The sequence below is a fragment of the Canis lupus genome, chromosome 24 (genome assembly GCF_048164855.1).
Source record: "Canis lupus baileyi chromosome 24, mCanLup2.hap1, whole genome shotgun sequence".
In the NCBI taxonomy this organism is placed as follows: Eukaryota; Metazoa; Chordata; class Mammalia; order Carnivora; family Canidae; genus Canis; species Canis lupus.
This window is the reverse complement of record NC_132861.1, coordinates 9170153-9188660: the sequence shown is the minus strand read 5'-3', so window position 1 is coordinate 9188660 and position 18508 is coordinate 9170153. Positions and strand designations below refer to the sequence as shown.

At 32.4% G+C, this 18508-nt stretch overlaps 1 protein-coding gene across 12 annotated transcripts in view; it reads left to right on the top strand.

The window, feature by feature from the left end:
* Positions 1–18508, top strand: part of PDS5B (PDS5 cohesin associated factor B) — a 179821-nt gene that overhangs the window by 64291 nt on the left and 97022 nt on the right. For all 12 annotated transcript variants that reach the window (XR_012016191.1, XR_012016190.1, XR_012016192.1 and 9 more), the window contains exons 3-9: positions 122–325; positions 3520–3606; positions 3714–3811; positions 4405–4531; positions 10722–10802; positions 14710–14850; positions 17484–17599. Coding sequence is in view for 9 of the 12 variants with exons in the window: in XM_072795505.1 (XP_072651606.1) it covers positions 122–325; positions 3520–3606; positions 3714–3811; positions 4405–4531; positions 10722–10802; positions 14710–14850; positions 17484–17599 (854 nt within the window). In the remaining 3 variants the exon portion in view is untranslated. The remainder of the gene's footprint in view (positions 1–121; positions 326–3519; positions 3607–3713; positions 3812–4404; positions 4532–10721; positions 10803–14709; positions 14851–17483; positions 17600–18508) is intronic.

Here is an 18508-nt window from a genome sequence, read left to right as displayed (position 1 = left end):
GAAAAAGGAAACTAGTGTATATTATGTATATGGAAGTTAATCTTTGCAATTAATAGTTATTTCAGATGACTGTTTATTTGGATGAAGGATTTCATTATTTTATTATTTTGTTTTTGTATAGATGGTTGTGAAAACTTTCATGGATATGGACCAGGACTCTGAAGAAGAAAAGGAGCTTTATTTAAACCTAGCTTTACATCTTGCTTCAGATTTTTTTCTCAAGCATCCTGACAAAGATGTTCGCTTACTGGTAGCCTGCTGCCTTGCTGATATTTTCAGGATTTATGCTCCTGAAGCTCCTTATACATCCCCTGATAAACTAAAGGCAAGTACTGATTAAAGAATTTCCAAGATTGACTGGTACTCTCATTTATCTAACTAAAATGGGAGTTAAAGTATTTAGATAATTTCTTTGGATTGTTAAACAACAACTTCTCTTTTCTTCTTTCTTCTTTCTTCTTCCGTTTTTAAAGAACTCCCCCAGCCCCCCCATTTAGTACGTACTTTTGTAAAACAATTTTGAATCTGTAGGATAAGAAGGAGATTAGTACAGTGTATTCTATACTTTCTTTGTTATTTTTAGTTTTCTTTCAGTAACACTTGGGGATACACTTCGTTTTCCCTTTTGAACGCCCATACTAAAGACCATGTTCATTATTTAAAACATAGTAGGTAGTATAAGTCTGAATTTATACTATATGAATTCTAATTAGTTTAATGGAAGGTGTGATGTGAATTATTTGGAAGAAAATACAGTGAACAAAATTTTAATATAAAGGTAGAAAAGACACCTACTGGGTTGAAGTAGTTCTAAGTAAAGTTATATGAATGGAAAATCTTTAAAAAAATGAAAAAAGGAGAATAGCATGATTAATCCAACTGTTAAGAACATGTAAAATAACTAGAGCTGTGCAAAAAGATACTGAATGAAAGCAGGTTAGAAGCCTAGAAAAACCAATAGTAATAAAAGATAATTGTGGAAACTGAGTTAGAGAAGGAGATATTAATCTCCTTAATATTAATACCAGTGTGGAGAAAATTATGGGTAATTTAGTTTTACTTTATTTAACAAGTATTGTTGTTAATTATGTGTCAGGAACTGGATTTAGTGTGGTGAAAAAGGGTCCTGATATGATCCCTAATAATTGGGAGTGAGAAACCTCATTTGAGCAAGTCTGCCAGAATTCTAGTGTAGAATATCCAAACTGGCTTGGGTATGATTATTTTATATTTTGATTGGTAAAGAATCTCAGGATAGAGACAGTATTTGTAATTTAAAGGTGGACTTGAACTGTTAAATTTGAGAATGGTCAGAGGTTTAAGTAGGTAACATGAGGTGGTATATGCAGCTGTGTACCAGGATGTATATTGTGCTTTTTAATTATAAACCTCTAATTTGGAGATGGGCTGTGGGCTCTTCCTTACCAGTTTCTTATTGACATTCTTATGAAGAGGAAGGTCTAACTGAAGAGTGCCGCTACAGGTTTCTTCTACCTCTTGTGGATTTCTCAGTTTTCATAATCAGTGACCTATCTCAGGGCTTTGGAGTAGTGAAAAGCCCTCCCAAAAGAATAGTTACACATCTGTTCTATTTATAATAGGACAATTTATAAGAAGAATATTGAGGAACTGAGATTAAATTCGAGTCTTTTTGGATTATTCCATAGCTGAAAAATTTAAAGTATCTTACTTTGGTCAAATTTTTTGGTCTTCTTTAAATGCCTCTTTTCTTTTATTGGGGTAGTACTTAAAAATAATTCATTTCCAGGGTATTCTCTAAATATTTGTGGAGTAGTTTTCATTATTGATTAGTATAAAGTTTGTGTTTTTCTTTGTCTGCAGTAGCAGTCATAGAAAACTGACACTTTTGATCCTCATTTTCCAGTGTCAAATTATTGTTATCATCAGAAAACCCTTTGTATATTCCTGTCTTCATATGTAGATCAGTGATCATTGGAGATGTTATAAATGGGTGACTGTTATTTGTCTCTGGGTAGTTATTATGGCACATGGTGTGTTTGGGTTTGTTTGTTTTTTTGTCACATTTGGAGGATTTATTCACAGAAGATGTATTTTGTACAGTACTACTATCAAAGTAACCATTTTGAAGGATGTACTTTTCATTGTATTTTTTTTTATTTTTTATTTTTATTTTTATTTTTTTGTATTTTTTTTTTTTTAAAGCTCAGCAATTAACTGTATGTTTTCTCTTTTAAAAATATTCTTGTTGGGGGCATCTGGGTGGATTGGTTGGTTAAGCTTGTCTGCCTTTGGCTCAGGTGATGATCCCAGCGTCTTGGGATGGAGCTGTGCATTGGACTCCCTGCTCAGCAAGGAGTCCACTTCTTCCTCTGCACCCCACCCCCTCACTCGTGTGCTCTCTCTCTCTCTCTCTCAATAAATACAACCCTTATTATTTTATTGATTGATTAGCATGATTCCTTTGCACAATTAGCTTTTATAATTTTACCCTTTTCCAAAAATTTTAAAACATCATCTTCATAAAAATTCCCCTAAATGGACATTGAATCTTTCTCTACAGGTACAAAAGGAAGACATAGTAAAAAATCAAAAGCCAAGAGATGGAGATAGATTGAGAAATGGTGGGGAAAAAATAAGTAATTATAATGATTAGGTAGGAAGCTTGACAAGTTAATGTCTACAAGACTTTTTAAAATTTCTTATTCTCTGTGATTCATTGTCTTTTCACCTGGTGATTTATTTTGGAATTTTAAGCTTCCTAAACTGTGTTTTTGATGGATAATTACCTTTATAGTGCTGTTCCAGCAAACCCTAATTAGCATCATCACATTATTAGTATAACCTTTGTTAAAGCTGTGTAATACTAATGACATTATTAATGTAACTTTTATACTAATAATAAGATAAATTTTGATTTACTAGTTTTGGGGTCTAGTTTTTTAACCTGCTTTAAGGTAAAGTTTTTCATTTGCTAAAATCATGGTAAATTATTTACTATTTTCCTGTGAAGGGTGATAAGGTATTTAGTGTTTTCAAATAAGGTTTTATATGATTTATGCTTTTATTTTTTATTTATTTATTTACTTATTTATTTTTTAAAAAGATTTTATTTATTTATTCATGAGAGAGAGAGAGAGAGGCAGAGACACAGGCAGAGGGATGCTTTTATTTTTTATTTATTTATTTACTTATTTATTTTTTAAAAAGATTTTATTTATTTATTCATGAGAGAGAGAGAGAGAGGCAGAGACACAGGCAGAGGGAGAAGCAGGCTCCATGCACAGAGCCCGACATGGGACTCGATCCCAGGTCTCTAGGATCAGGCCTTGGACCGAAGGTGGCGCTAAACCGCTGAGCCACCTGGGCTGCCCCTGATTAGGTGCTTTTAAAAAGTTCCAGCCAAATACAGTTTTTCCTCCTGGTTCTTTACAGTTTATCATGGTAGACACATGAGTGCTGAATTAGCTTTAGGAGGTTAGTGAATATTTTCATTTAGCATTCATAATCTAAATAATACTTTGTTTCTCTTTTTTGAAGGATATATTTATGTTTATAACAAGGCAGTTGAAGGGGCTAGAAGATACAAAGAGCCCACAATTCAATAGGTATTTTTACTTACTTGAGGTAAGCAGTATATCATGAAATGACTGACATTTTAAATTGGTTTTTATGTATGTATATTTTCACTAATTAAAGTGTTTATTTATTTATTTATTTTTGCTTATTTTTAGAACATTGCTTGGGTCAAGTCGTATAACATTTGCTTTGAGTTGGAAGATAGCAATGAAATTTTTACGCAATTATACAGAACATTATTTTCAGTTATAAAGTAAGTTTATTTTACAAGGCATGTCATTTTTTTTAAATATAAAGAATTTAGAATTTATAGGCGAATATGCATAAACTGTTATGATGAATATTTGGAAGGCTAAGAGTTGTAACTTATTAACATTATTTTAAGAGACTTAAAAATGAATAGTATATCAGTTTTCTAAGTTATACAAAAGTGTGGCAGAAGGCAATCTATAGCCATTATGAAAATATTTTTGTATTTTATATTTTTATCTTTTTATTAAATATTACTCCTTAGTTCATGTAAATAGTTGTTGTATATTTAATTTTATCTATTAGAATACAAAGCAATTTGATTTCTGAATTTAAGGTAAAACTAAAGATGATACTTGATTTAGTGACTTCTGATTGTGAAACAGACTAAAATTAGGGAATAGTAATCCAGGAAATGTAGTTTAAAAATGTATTTTGGATACTATAAGATTTGGGAGAGAAGGAAACTTTAAATAAATACATGAATTTGATTAATTAATATTCTAGTATCATGTTTTAGGAAGTGTAGTGTTTGTCAGTACCATGTTATGATTAAATCCTGTACACTGTAAATAAAATACCTGTTTTAAATTTTAGCAATGGCCACAATCAGAAAGTTCATATGCACATGGTAGACCTCATGAGTTCTATTATTTGTGAAGGTGATACAGTATCTCAGGAGCTTTTGGATACAGTTTTGGTAAATCTGGTACCTGCCCATAAGGTAAGTAGTAGTATATACTGAAATATGTCTAAAGTCCTTTAATATTAAGGTGAAGAGTTTGTGCTTATGTTCTAAATATACTTTTTCCTGCTTTAACCTTAGTTTTTGAGAATCTGTTTTATTAATATTAGTTATGTTGAATGTTAAGTTAAATATGGTGCACTTACAATTACTAATTAAATAGGTGTAGTTGATGTAATAAAATATCTGTAATAACTCAGTTTTGTATAGGATATGTTTTGGGAGTGATAGCTACTTAGATGCTGTCCTATAACTTTATGTCAGGAGATGCTAAAACCAATTAGAGCCTTAAGTGAAAGACAGCAGTAGTATAGATGGAGAGGTGGGATGAAATTAAAAGAGAAGTCTCTCCTAATTTGTAATCAAAGAATATGTTGATGATAGTGTTTCTTCCCTGGGTGATATTACTCAAGATGTGTGTTTGTGCGTTTCTTTCTTTCTGACTCTCCAGGAAACAGTTGGAAACGAGTGTTTCTGTCAAAGAGAGAAAAGAGAGAGCTTAGAGAGAGGGGCCACTCAGTATAAAGATTTGTGCAAATTGAACACCTTTCTGGCAAGATACAATCTAAGTTTACAGATACATGACATTCACAGAAATAATGCTTCAATGAACATGACCTCATAGTATTTCCAAACTCTTAAAGGAAATAGTTCATTAGTGCAGAAAGCCAGATACTGCAAATAGCTTTAAAAATTCAGTTAATATATTTATTAGATAAAAATAATGCCCTTAAGGGAATGAAAGATCACCTATGCTTAAAGAGATCAAACCCATAAAAACAGGAGTTAAAAACATGATAGCTAGATACATGAAAGGAGAAGTTTAGGGAAAAAGTAGAAATGAGAAATGGCCATTGAAATTAAGATCTCTATTGATATTTAGAGATCTGAGAGACATAGCAGAGGAAAGTATACAGATAAAGTGAGATAAAGAACATAAAATATACTGAGACATGAAAAGTAGAATGAAAAGGACCAGTATATTTAGTAGTGATTTCAGAACAGAAAATGGAGAAGAAATGTTTAAATAGAAATTTGCTTAAAATGTCCCAGAACTGATGAAAAGCCTGAATTTATGAGTTAGGTAGCAAAAGTGTCATGAAAGGAATAAATAAAAATAAATCTCAGTCCAGGAACATCCTGGAGAATTTATAGATTGCCAAACCAGAAATAATCTAAAAGCACCCAGCAGGAAAAGGTGTAGACCCCTCTCACCAAGGAATAGTGATTAAACTGATTGTTCACTTCTCAGTAGCAAGGATAGATGCCAGAAGATAATGGAACTGTATTTCTGAAGTGCTAAGATAAAATAATTGTGCATTTGTGTGTATATGTGTGTGTAGTTGCATATTCAATTTGAGTGAAATTGACTTTAAATATTCACTTGTCAGTAGATTCCTACTGGAATGGAAATTGAATGAAAGAAGAAGAAATAATGGTGAAGAAATGCTTTAAATAAGAATTGATCTATAAGAAAATAGTAACAATAATAATTATAACAATTATTTAAAGAGATGTTAACAAAATGGTCCTGAACTACTGGTTACAAATAACATATAGGATTAAATGGCTTAATGGAGGGATGGCTTAGTGGTTGAGCGTCTGCCTTTGGCTAGGGTTGTGATCCCGGGGTTTTGGGATTGAGTCTTGCATTAGGCTCCCCATGGGGAGCCTGCTTCTCACACTGCTTTTGTCTCTGACTCTCTGTGTCTCTCATGAATAAATAAATAAGATGTTAAAAAAAATTAAAAAAAGGAGTGGCTTAATGGAGTTAATGAGTGATCTAATCTTGGTGGTGAGCAGCATTATAGAGCTACTGATTAACTTCTAACTTGAAATATTCATATTAAATTTTTCAGAATTACAATAAATGTAAATGGTTTAAGTTTACTACTTAAAACAGATTGTCAGATTTGATCGAAAATAATCCAGCTGTTCAATAAGAGATAAGAACAAAATACTGTCACAAAAGATTCAGAGCTTTAAAAGGATGGGAAAAAGATTGCCAGGAATGTTCTAACTGAAAGAAAACTGAAGCAGCTTGTACTGATATTAGATGTAATAGTCTTTACTGGGTAAAGAAGGTATTTGTAGAAGGATAAAGGGTTTAATCTCAGGAAGATATTCCAACTTGCATGTACATAGGCTCAAATATATAATGTATATATATTGAAAGAATATTAAGGAGAAAGAAACTCACAATTTGATGGGCCATTTTAACACTTTTTCCGGTGATTGTAAATTAAGTAGATGAGCATTTTGTAAGAATATTGAAGATTTTAAACAAAAACAGACCTACAGCAACCACAATTAATCTATCAAAAGAATAAATCATATTTACAATTATAAGGTATTTAGAAGTGATAATTGATACATATTAAAACGTGGGATATGACATAAAATATTTTTTAAATCTAATTTTATTAAGTGTCTAATTCAAGAAGTTAAAAAAAATACCTGAATATACAGAATATGTAAGGAAGAAAAGAATGAAGTACAGAATTCAATAAAACAAAATATAATGACATTTCATAAAAACTCAAACCTTGCAATTTGAAAAATATTAAGCAAATCCTTGGCAAGTTGAATCAGAAAAAGGAGATGGTATCAATATATACTTTTAGAATGAAATGGGAATGGCAGACATTAAAAAGATAAAAAGATAATTCCATGAAGAATATTTTATGGTAATATTCTTGGAATTAGGTAAAAGAAATTTCTAGAAAATATAACTTCAAATTTGTCTCCAGAGAAAATCTTGAGTAACCTTTAACCAGCAAAAGAATTCTAATTGGTTTTAAATACTCTATCCATACAATGAATAAAATCTCTTCCTCCCAAACAACAATAGCAGCCATGAGAAGAGCAACAACAGTAGAACACAAACCTATTACAGAAGAACTTAACCTGAATATCAGGAGATATCTACTAATCGTTTAAATAGCATCACAATCCTAATAACAAGCAAACTTTTTCAGATTATAGAAAAGGAAAAAATGTCCCACAATTCACTGTATGAGTGGAATATAATCTTCATAGGGAAACTAGACAAAACCAAGCAAGTAAGAAAAATAGACTAACTTGAAATTATAATCACATAAATTGAACATAATAACGTTTGGAATAGTGTAAACTAATGTTGGGAATAAGCAAATTGGCTTTATTTTAGGAATATAAGGGTGGGTTAACATGAGAAAATATTAACAAACTAAGATATTTATGTAACAGATCAAAGAAAAAATATCTATATAGAACAAGTTTGATAAATTTCAGTGTAATTTATGATAAAACTTCTTAGCAGATTTGAAATAGAAACTTCCTTAAAGTGATTAGGTTATGTGAGATACTAAATGGTGAAATGTTGAAGTGTTTTCTTTGAAGTTTAGGAACGCTTTTACTCAGCAAAAAGGCAACACTGTCATTTTTTTTTTTTTTTAACACCGTCATTCCTAATCAGCATTAATTAAAGGTCTTAAGTTAGTGGAATAAAGTGAGATAAATAAAAGATATAAGGACTAGAAAGAAGAAATAAACTGAACTTATTTGCATATAACTGCAGAAAACACAAAGCCACATACAGTTAAATTTCTAGAACAAATAAAAGTCTGCAAGATTGCTAGATGTAAGTTCAATATATGAAAAGCTGTTGGTATACTTTAATTAATTTGTAGCTTTAACAAAGACTTGAGCTGTTTAGAATTTCACAAAAATATGCAGCTTTATGGTGAAAATCATTATAATTGACCAAAAAATATAAAGACTTAAATATACTGCATGATTTATTATATTTATGGGATGGAAGACTCAGTATCATGATGTCAGATTTCTGCATGCTAATAGATAATTCAGTCAAAATAGAAGATTTGAATGTTTGTGGTTGATTTCCCAAACTGATTTTAAAATTCATATTGAAAGGGTGCCTGGTGCCTCAGTGTTTTGAGGGTCTGCCTTAGGCTCAGGGTGTGATTCCTGGGTCCTGGGATTGAGTCCCCTGTCAGTCTCCCAATGGGGAGCCAGTTTTTCCCTCTGCCTGTGTCTCTGCCTCTTTCTCTGTATCTCTCATGAGCAAATAAATAAACCTAAAAAAAAAAAATTCACACTGAAGAGCAAATGGCCAATAATAGCTAACCATTTTTGAAGAGGAATAGAAAGTGGGGACTTATTCTACCACCTGGTGTTAAGACACTGCTTCTATAATTCTTTGTAATGAGGCAGTTAATAGACAAAGGGATATATGGAAGTAATGGAGAATTTACAAATGGATGCAGAGTTATATAGAAACTTGAGAGTATGGGTATTATAGGTCACTCGAGGGAATAATGGACTATTTAATGACTGGTTTTAGGACGGTTAATAACCATATGGAAGGGCAGCCCGGGTGGGCATCGGTTTAGCACCGCCTTCAGCCCAGAGTGTGGTCCTGGAGACCCGGGTTGGGCTCCCCGCATGGAGCCTCTGCCTGTGTTTCTGCCTCTCTCTCTCTCTCTCTCTCTCTCTCTCTCTCTCTCATGGATACATAAATAAAATCTTAAAAAAAAAATAACCATATGGAAAATAATATAATTATTTTACACGATACATAAATATAAATTACAGATGGAATAAAGATCTAAATCTGAAAAACAAATCTTTAAATTTTTATTTGAAATTATAAAGCGACATTGAAATCTCATTGTGGAGGAGAATTTTTCTTTTCTTTTCTTTTTTTTTTTTTTAAACGTTTACTTATTTATTCAAGAGAGACCCACAGAGAGGGGCAGAGACATAGGCAGAGGGAGAAGCAGGCTGCATACAGGGGGCCTAATATGGGACTTGATCCCCGGGACTCCAGGATCACACCCTGAGCCGAAGGCAGACACTCAACTGCTGAGCCACCCAGGCGTCTTGAAGAGAATTTCTTTAAAACAAAAAAACAAACAAACAAAAAAAAGAGGTAGCACAAGTCAAATAGAAAAATATTGATGTATTTGATTACATTAGTTTTTCGTCTAAAAACTTCTCTCAGGTACAGTAAACATTGTGAAAAAACAAGTACAGACCTAAGAGACGTTATACCTACAAGGAACAAAGGTTTAGTTTGTAGAATTTATAGAGAAACTCTGCAAATAAATAGGAACAAAACAGCCCATGTGAAAAATGGCAGAGGTAGAATATAAGAAAATTATTTTTTATATGCACAGGGAAGCATGTACAAGACATACAATTTTTAATGGTCATAGTTAGGAGAAGGAGTAAATAAGCTGTATTATGCAGTAAAATACTAAAGAGCAGATAGAAATGAAATAATTCCATAGAAGCATCAATGTAGGTAAATCTAAGAATGTGAGTTTCAAGGTATCTAACAGCGTACCTGTTTTCTGTAATATATTTAAATCGGAATTTAAATAAATTCCTTTATTTGTTCTCTTTTAGATCTTTGGCGTTGTTTCTGTCATCAGAATTTTTTTTTAAAGATTTTATTTATTTATTCATGAGAGACAGAGGCAGAGACATAAGCAGAGGGAGAAACAGGGAGCTGGATGTGGGACTCGATCCCGGGATTCCAGGATCACGACCTGAGTGGAAGGCAGACGCTTAACTGCTGTGTCACCCAGGCATCCCATCAGAATTTCTTTCTTGTACCTTTGTCTTTTCATATTTTATTGTTTGATGTTTCTTGTTTTACCTTTGACCTTATATGTGCTCTTAGATGTGCTTGAGTAAATCTGCTGTCCCATAGCTGTCCCAAACTCTTGTCTTTCCCCACATCTGGGCCCCCATTTCTGTTCACATTAGAACTCCATTCACTCTCTCATGATGTTTTGGTGGTTCTGGACCTGGAGTAATACAGCTTGTATTTGTACTCAGCTGAACTGATTTGACTTGGGGACTAGGTTTCGAATGACTATTTCCTTTCTCCTCTTCTAATAAACATTTATTGGTCTTTTCTAAATGTGATTTACCCTATGCTATGAATGAGATAGAGAATGTAATTATCCTTTCTTGGAAGGGATGTATGATCTAAGTAGACCAGTTAGTCTTAAAAGAAGAAAAATAACTTTGCTTTTTCTTTTATTATAATTGAGTCTTAGTTTTCTCATTTATTTACTCAGGAGTAGATTTTTGAATACAGGTAATATTTTGTTTTTCATGGTTAGAGATATATACAGATATTGTTTATGTTTTTCAGAATTTGAACAAGCAAGCATATGATTTGGCAAAGGCTTTACTGAAGAGGACAGCTCAAGCTATTGAACCATATATTACCAATGTAAGTTTTTCTTGTAATTGTCAGAAGGATTAGCCATAATTTTAAAGATCGCTAGAAGCAAAATTTCAGCAAGTAGTACATACTTTTGAATTTTGTTCTGTTTTAATCATTAAGTAACATATTTTCTTTCTCCTTAAAATTATTCTTGTTTAATATTTTATGGAAGGATAGCACTCAGTTTGTTCATTCGTTTGCTGCTTTCACATTGCCTGGGAACTAAAATAGCTTTTATTTTCATTAGCAAGATATCTTTCTGTTTGTTTCCATGTTACAAATAGAGCTAAATGTAATTAGATAAAATATATGGAACTTTTCATTATTCAGGGAATGTACAGCTTTTTGGAGATTAAGTTGATTTGTACAAGAAATAGATAAGAACTAATACCAGGGCTTTGTAAAGTTGAAGGCAAGTATGAATGGCAGCAATTTGGTGACAGTTGTCTATCTTATTGTCCCTGGGGATAGATTTCATATACATCAACCTTTTCTGAGAAAGAGGAAGAATTGAGATGAAATGAGCCCTTTCAGTATCATCCCAATCTGCTTATTTATGATCGACCCATCTTTTAGCTGTTTTTCAGAAGAAATGTATTTTAGCCGATAGATTCACTGATAAAATGCTTATTTTGGGTTTTATTTTCTCTCCAGTTCTGTTGAGTTGCACAACTCAAGAGGGCACCACTCATGTGAATACATTCCATGTGAATAAATATGGAACATGGTGTTAATGTTGGCCTCTGGATTTTTTTTTTTTTTTTTTTTTTTATGATAGTCACAGAGAGAGAGAGAGAGAGAGGCAGAGACACAGGCAGAGGGAGAAGCAGGCTCCATGCCGGGAGCCCGACGTGGGATTCGATCCCGGGTCTCCAGGATCGCGCCCTGGGCCAAAGGCAGGCGCCAAACCGCTGCGCCACCCAGGGATCCCTGGAATTTTTTTTTTAGCAGTTTTCTCTACTTTCTTTTTCCACTTTCACCCAACTTCAAATATGTAAAGGATGTAAATCTGTCCCTTGAAAAGAAGTGAGAAACTCATTTATAATCACGTATTTAATTTTCCTGAGGATTTATTGAAGAAACATATTTCCTGTAGTATATAAAAAAATGAAGTCAATATATGAAATACATCATGAAATGATGTGCTTTGAAAAAGTAACAAACTTTATAGAACACGATCTTGGTAAATCCCAGGTTTTGTTTCTGACTTATGGCCTTAAATAATTCTAAACACAAGATGACTTGGTGTCAAAGTGTATTTGATTTGTAAGGAAATTGTTTTGGAAGGTGAACTTCCAGAAGCTGGGCAATCAAATTATGTAATCTATCTTAATAGCTCCAAACTGGCAGGGAATTCTAAATAATGATTTCTGCAAGTTTTGTAAGTCTTGGGTATTAGCCAGAGTTAAATTAGTTGGATTGAGTGGGTTGAGTTTTTTCATTATTGACCTAATAGCGTTTGAAGTGAGTAGACCCAGACTTAAGCAGTCTGTGTGTGATTAATGAGCCTTCCCTTTTCTTTTGCTTCAAGTGCATCTGAATGACCATCTTCATGGCCCATTAGACACACTAGGTGAGCTCCTCCTGGTGGTCATTTATTTAAATTGGCATTACCAAGCCACATGTTTTTTAGGGGAACACTTTTTTGATGCCTTTTTTTCTGGCCAAAAAGAAAGCAAGTATCACTGTTTGCTTAGTATCTTTTTTGAATTGGGGAAATAAATATTTGACCAGATAATAAAAATAAAAAGTCCCAAAATAGAATTATGGTATTTATTGGAGCTAGGTGATGGTTTATTTTACTATTCTATTCTCTCAACATATGGTTATGTTTGAAAATAATTATTAATAAGAACTAAAAAAAAAAAAAAAGGACAAGAGAAATACTTTTAGCAATCTCAGGTGTTTACATTCCCTATCACTAGTACCTTATATTAATTGCCTGTTCTTAGTTCTTGCTTGCAGAAGTGGAGCTGCTCTCTCCATACTTTCTTGTGGTATCTTTATCAGAAGCTGGGGGATGAGAGGCACAAGATTAGGAGAATGGTCTGAGCACACTTTCAATTGTATGTTTATTCCTAGTACTTTTTCCATTGTTTTATCTTGTTTTCTTGTTCCTTTATTTGATGATTAGCTAAGAAATCATTAAGAATTGCTTTTTTCCCTCTTTTGATCCTTTATACATCTTACTTCTCTACCTCAAACTTCTATAACCACATGTAAAATTACTTTCTAGTAAACTTAATTGTCTTGTAGGATAAAAATGAATACAATATTAAAATCTCAGCTTTTTGAGACTTGTACATATAGTAGCCATTATTTATTTGTCTTTCTAATAGAGAATTAGCAAGCAAAAATACAGGTAGGATACTGAGGTAATACCACATTTCTGTCTCTTTTGTACTTATGTCTTTTTCACTATTAGGGATATGATATAGACACATTCAAGTTTGTTTTTTATAGATAGTAATTCTTACATATTTAGGACTTAAATTATTGTGGTGTTATAGGTTATTCTTTCAAAATAAAATTTGACAGTTGACAAGTTAAAAATGTGTATGTCTTTTTTAAAAAGGTCAAACTATCAAAAACAAAAAATATTTAGTAATATTTTAAGAAATTATCTGCATGGATCACTTATTGATAATTTTTTTATCAGAACTTTTTTTTTTTGAGAAAGAGACAAAGAGTGTGCGCACGTGCAAGCAAGCAGGTGGGGAGGGGCGGGGAGAGAATCTTAGGCAGGCTCCACAGTGTGGGGCTCCATCTCATGAGCCTGAGATCATGGCCTGAGCCAAAATCAGAGGAGTCAGACCCTTAACCACCTCAGCCACCTGGTGCCCCCTAAGAATGTTTTAATCACAAGTTTTAAATTGCTTAATCTTGCTAGCCTCAGCTTTTGCATCTGTAAGTTGGAGTTAATAATGCTTGGAGTGATTGTAGCGAATGTGTTTTTTAATGTGAAAACAATTTTTAAATAAAGTTGACCATTTAAACCTAAGGTAGAATTTCTTGCTGACTTTTAAGTTACCCATACTGCTTTCATTAGGAGGCAATTATTATAAAAGAATTAAATTTGTAGTGTGAAAATCGGTACCCCATTTGTAAATAAAAGACTAATGCTTTTTGGAAGAAATACTTTAATCAACTCTCTGCCTCTTCTGCTAGGTTATAAACCGTTATGGAGAGCATAGATTGTTTTACTTATAGTATCAGTTGCATATATATTTTGGGCACCTATGCTATGTCAGAAACTATGCTAGACTCTTACTATACAGTGGAGAAGACTGACTTGGTCCTTGCCTTTTTAGAAGTGTTAAATAACTGTTATTTATGGAATTTGTAAGAAGTTAGCCCAGGGAATTTTTTTTTTAATTTTTAAAATTTTCAAATGTGGTTTCTCCAGACTGGTAAAGAGGATGGCATCCTCTTTACATCACATGGCAGGGAGGCCAGATTGGAAAGGATTATTGTGGTCTTGTTAAGGAAAGGTTAGATTTACTGTTTTTAAACAGGAGAAAATTTGTGAATGGAAACAAAGCCATTTTATTTTCAGCCTGAATGAGAATTTAACCTTTGATGTCATGAAATTAAGGTATGTACACAAGTATAACTGTATTACAGGATAAAATATAGTAAGTACCATAATGGAAAAAAAGTGTATTTGGTAGGCAGAGTGTTGATTGATAAGCTAATCGATAATATAGGTACAAATTATCTATTATTATGGATAAGATCAATTTCATGTACAGGGTGAATTAGCCTGTAGTTGTTTTCCACCTACTGTTAGAAAATGTTTTGATAACCTTAGTTTAACTGTGTATAAAATAATAATTTAATTGAATGATAAGATTTTAGAAAATTTATTTTATCTATGGTGTTTCTATTAATGATAAGTTTTCTTTCTCAAAAGTTTTTTAATCAGGTTCTGATGCTTGGGAAAACATCTATCAGCGATTTGTCAGAACATGTCTTTGACTTAATTTTGGAGCTCTATAATATTGATAGTCATTTGCTGCTCTCAGTTTTACCCCAACTTGAATTTAAACTAAAGGTAACTATTCTAAAAGCGTTATGGTTCTGTCAGCCAGATTAGCAAAGAGCATTATTTGTGACTCTTTAATTTTTCTGGTAGTTTTAGCTGAATGTTACGGATGTGGTGGTGTATTATTTTTAATTATTTACATGTTTGTACCTTACTTATTTGTCTGCAGTACCAGGTATGGTGCCTAACTGATAGTAGCTACTTAATTAATGATGATATTTTCCTTCAGATAATTTCCAGATAATTAATTTCCTTCAGATAATTAAATTGTAGATTGTGACTAACTTCTGAGGTCTAGTGGTACATCAAGCTTCTTTTCAAGGTACAGTTTATAATGGTTCCCAAGACTCCTTGATTAAGTCATAAAAATAGTTTAGGGTCTATTATCCACATATTGTGAAGTATTTTCCCTATGTGCATATTATCTTATGCCTGTGTTGAAAGCTCCATTGCTTTTTTACATGGTTCTCTGGAATGTTTTGGTAGTGTGTTCCTATTGCTTTGACATTAAATTATACCATAAGATTAAGTTTCATTTGTAGATTTGGGTGGGGAATATTCTTTGCTCTTTCAGATTATTACAGGAAGATTAAATAAAGCTGGTTATAATTAATAATCTTTGATGCAACTTGATGTACTACCCAGAGAAATTCTTAAATGATTTCTGTGTTGTATTTCTTATTTGTAAAAATTTTGATTTCTCCCTTTCAAAACAAGAAAATAAACCATCCATATTTGTAGTGTGGATACCCAACAAAACTAGCAAATGCTTACTCTCCTTTTATTCTGAGGCGTATTTTTGGTGTATTTCTCAAATGAGTCACTTGATTCACTGGCCTGCCTGCCCCATGTTTTCCCATGTAGTTAGCAATTTTGATGAGGCAGAAGGCAGTCATACTTTTATTTTTTTTGTTGGTCTGATACTCTTTAATACAAATATTGAATACCATAAGAAATATAAAAATAAGGAATCATCATCTCTGTTTCCAGCAAATTTAACATCTAGTATAGAAGAGGAAAATAATTCAGATTTAATAAGAGACCAGATATTGTAAGTGTCCTCAAAGATAAACAGCATACAGTGAAACAAAGGAAACAGCTATAGAAGCATATAGAGGTAGAAAGGTGCTGGGTGAATTTATGGAACACAAATAATTTTAGTTGGGAAGTGACATGAAGTAAGTTTAAATCATACCTGGCTGTATATTAGAATCTTTACCTACGGAGCCGGAGTAAACAAACAGATGTCCAGGCATTAAACCAGAGGAGTTGTTTCGATCAGAATTTTTGGCAGTAGAGTCCAGGTTGTCAGGTTTGGGGTGTTTTTTTTTTTTAATTGTTATTTATTTTTTCTCCAAATTTTTATTTAAATTCTAGTTAACATAATAGTGTAATACTGATTTCAGGAGTAGAATTTAGTGATTCATCACCTGCATATAATACCCAGCACTCATCCTAACAGGTGCCCTCTTTAATACTCACCACCTGTCTAGCCTATCCCTCCATTAACCCTCAGCTTGTTCTTATCATTAAGAGTTTCTTATGGTTGTTTCCCTCTTCCCAAATGTTCATCTGTTTTATTTCCTAAATTCCATTTATGAGTGAAATCATATAGTATTTGCCTTTATCTGACTTATTTCACTTAGTATTACACACTCTAGCGCCATTCACATTATTACAAATGGCAAAATTTCATTCTTTTTGATGGCTGAGTAATATTCCTCTGTGTGCGCGCGTGTGTGCGCGTGTGTGTGCGCGCGCACGCACATTTAGAGGTCATTCTGATGTACCTCCAGGTTGAAAAGTATTATTTAGAGGAATAGTGTGAGAAAAGAGAAATTATGATAGAGATGAGTTAGGTCATATTTTTTTTTTTTTTTTTGAGTTAGGTCATATTATGGGAGCTCTTAATGCTAGGCTGAGGCATTGGCTTAAAATTTAAAAATTAAAAGTGTACAGTGTCATTTGAGTATTAGTGTTTTTTTTGATACGGTCACATTTTATGGTCAGGTGTAGTATTGTGGCTGGCTCAATCATTTAACCATTGTGTCATCTGTTGAAGGTACCAAAATCAGTAATAAAATTGACTTGTCTCCATGCTACCCAGAATAGAGTAAATAAAACAGAAATTAGTTTTTATGTGTGCAAGGTTTCATCATGTTGAACTCCATTATGAATCTGGTATGTGTAGGTGAGTGGATTCTCCTTTTGGGCAACATCACATATTTATTTCTATATTATATAAACAATACAAAAATACAGAATTTTCTCTTTACTGTAGGCCTGACCTCTTCATGTCTATCTTTAAAAACCACAGTTTTTCAAGGGTCTGCATAGGTTTGATGTAGTTAGTTTTTGAATTTGACTGTGAATGAAAATAAGCTTCAATTGTAAGAGGGGCCTCTAAAGTTTAATTGAACTTTGGGATGTATTATCATGTCTGAAGTACTGCTTAATGAGATGATTAGCACACTTAAGGGAGCATTTATTTTTTGCATAGTATATTGAACATTTTTATGCATACTTTTTCATCTGGAGTTCATGAAAATTTTTCTGTGGAATTGGGAGATGAGGAAAATCATGGGGAAATTATTACGAATATATCTACCTGATGGTTTTAAAGCTATTTGGTTTTGTTTTAGAGCAATGATAATGAGGAACGCCTACAAGTTGTTAAACTACTGGCAAAAATGTTTGGAGCAAAGGATTCAGAATTGGCTTCTCAAAACAAACCACTTTGGCAATGTTACTTGGGCAGGTATATGATTTTGGTGTCCTGTTTAAAAGTAATAAATGTTTATATTATTTAAAAATGCCACCTATAATATTTTCCTGAAATTATAAAAATGAAATGTTTTATATTTTGAAATTTTTGAGTGTTGGTACTGATTGACCGTATTTAGAATTTCCCTTTTTCTAATCTTATTTTGCTCTTAGTAATTTTTGAAAAATGATATGTTTAAAAAGCTATCTCAAAGTATAATCATGAAATTAAAATGTGTTATTACATAGCAGTAATTCGTCCCAACTGAAAATAAATCATTGTGAGATGTTGTAAGGACAGGGGTATCCACAGAATGAATAAAATAAATGATACATATGTTCTTCCTCCTAATCTCTTTTGTATGTTTCTCTTTTAAAGGAAGTGATAACCTGGATTCTTTATATGCTTTTAATGTCCACAAACCTGAATTTGTTTGCAAGTGTTGTTTGAGTGTTTGTATATTTCTCTTTTCTATGAGAATAGTTCCTTTCATTGCATCTCTAAAGGTATCCCTGACTTTGAATATATTAAAACCACTTAAAGTGCCCTTGCTGAAACCTACCTTGACCCAGAAAATAAGGAATTTTTTTCCTCTGCTTAAATTTTTCTCAAAACAAATAATGCAGTTAGTCATACATAAATAGGATTTTAAAAACTCTTATTAACTCTTCTTTTTATATTGAAATATTTGTATGTTATAACCTTTTTCCATCTTAATACTAGAAATGTCAATGTTTATTTCAATTCAGTCTCTTTTGGTCTTATTTTTCTAATTTGTTAAGTGGAGTATAAGCTTTTATAAATGCTAATTGTTAAATTCTTAATCTGATTTCTTATCTCTTACGTAGCTCAATAATATTTGGCGAGGTGCATTAAACAAATAAACAGATTTTAGCCCCTTGT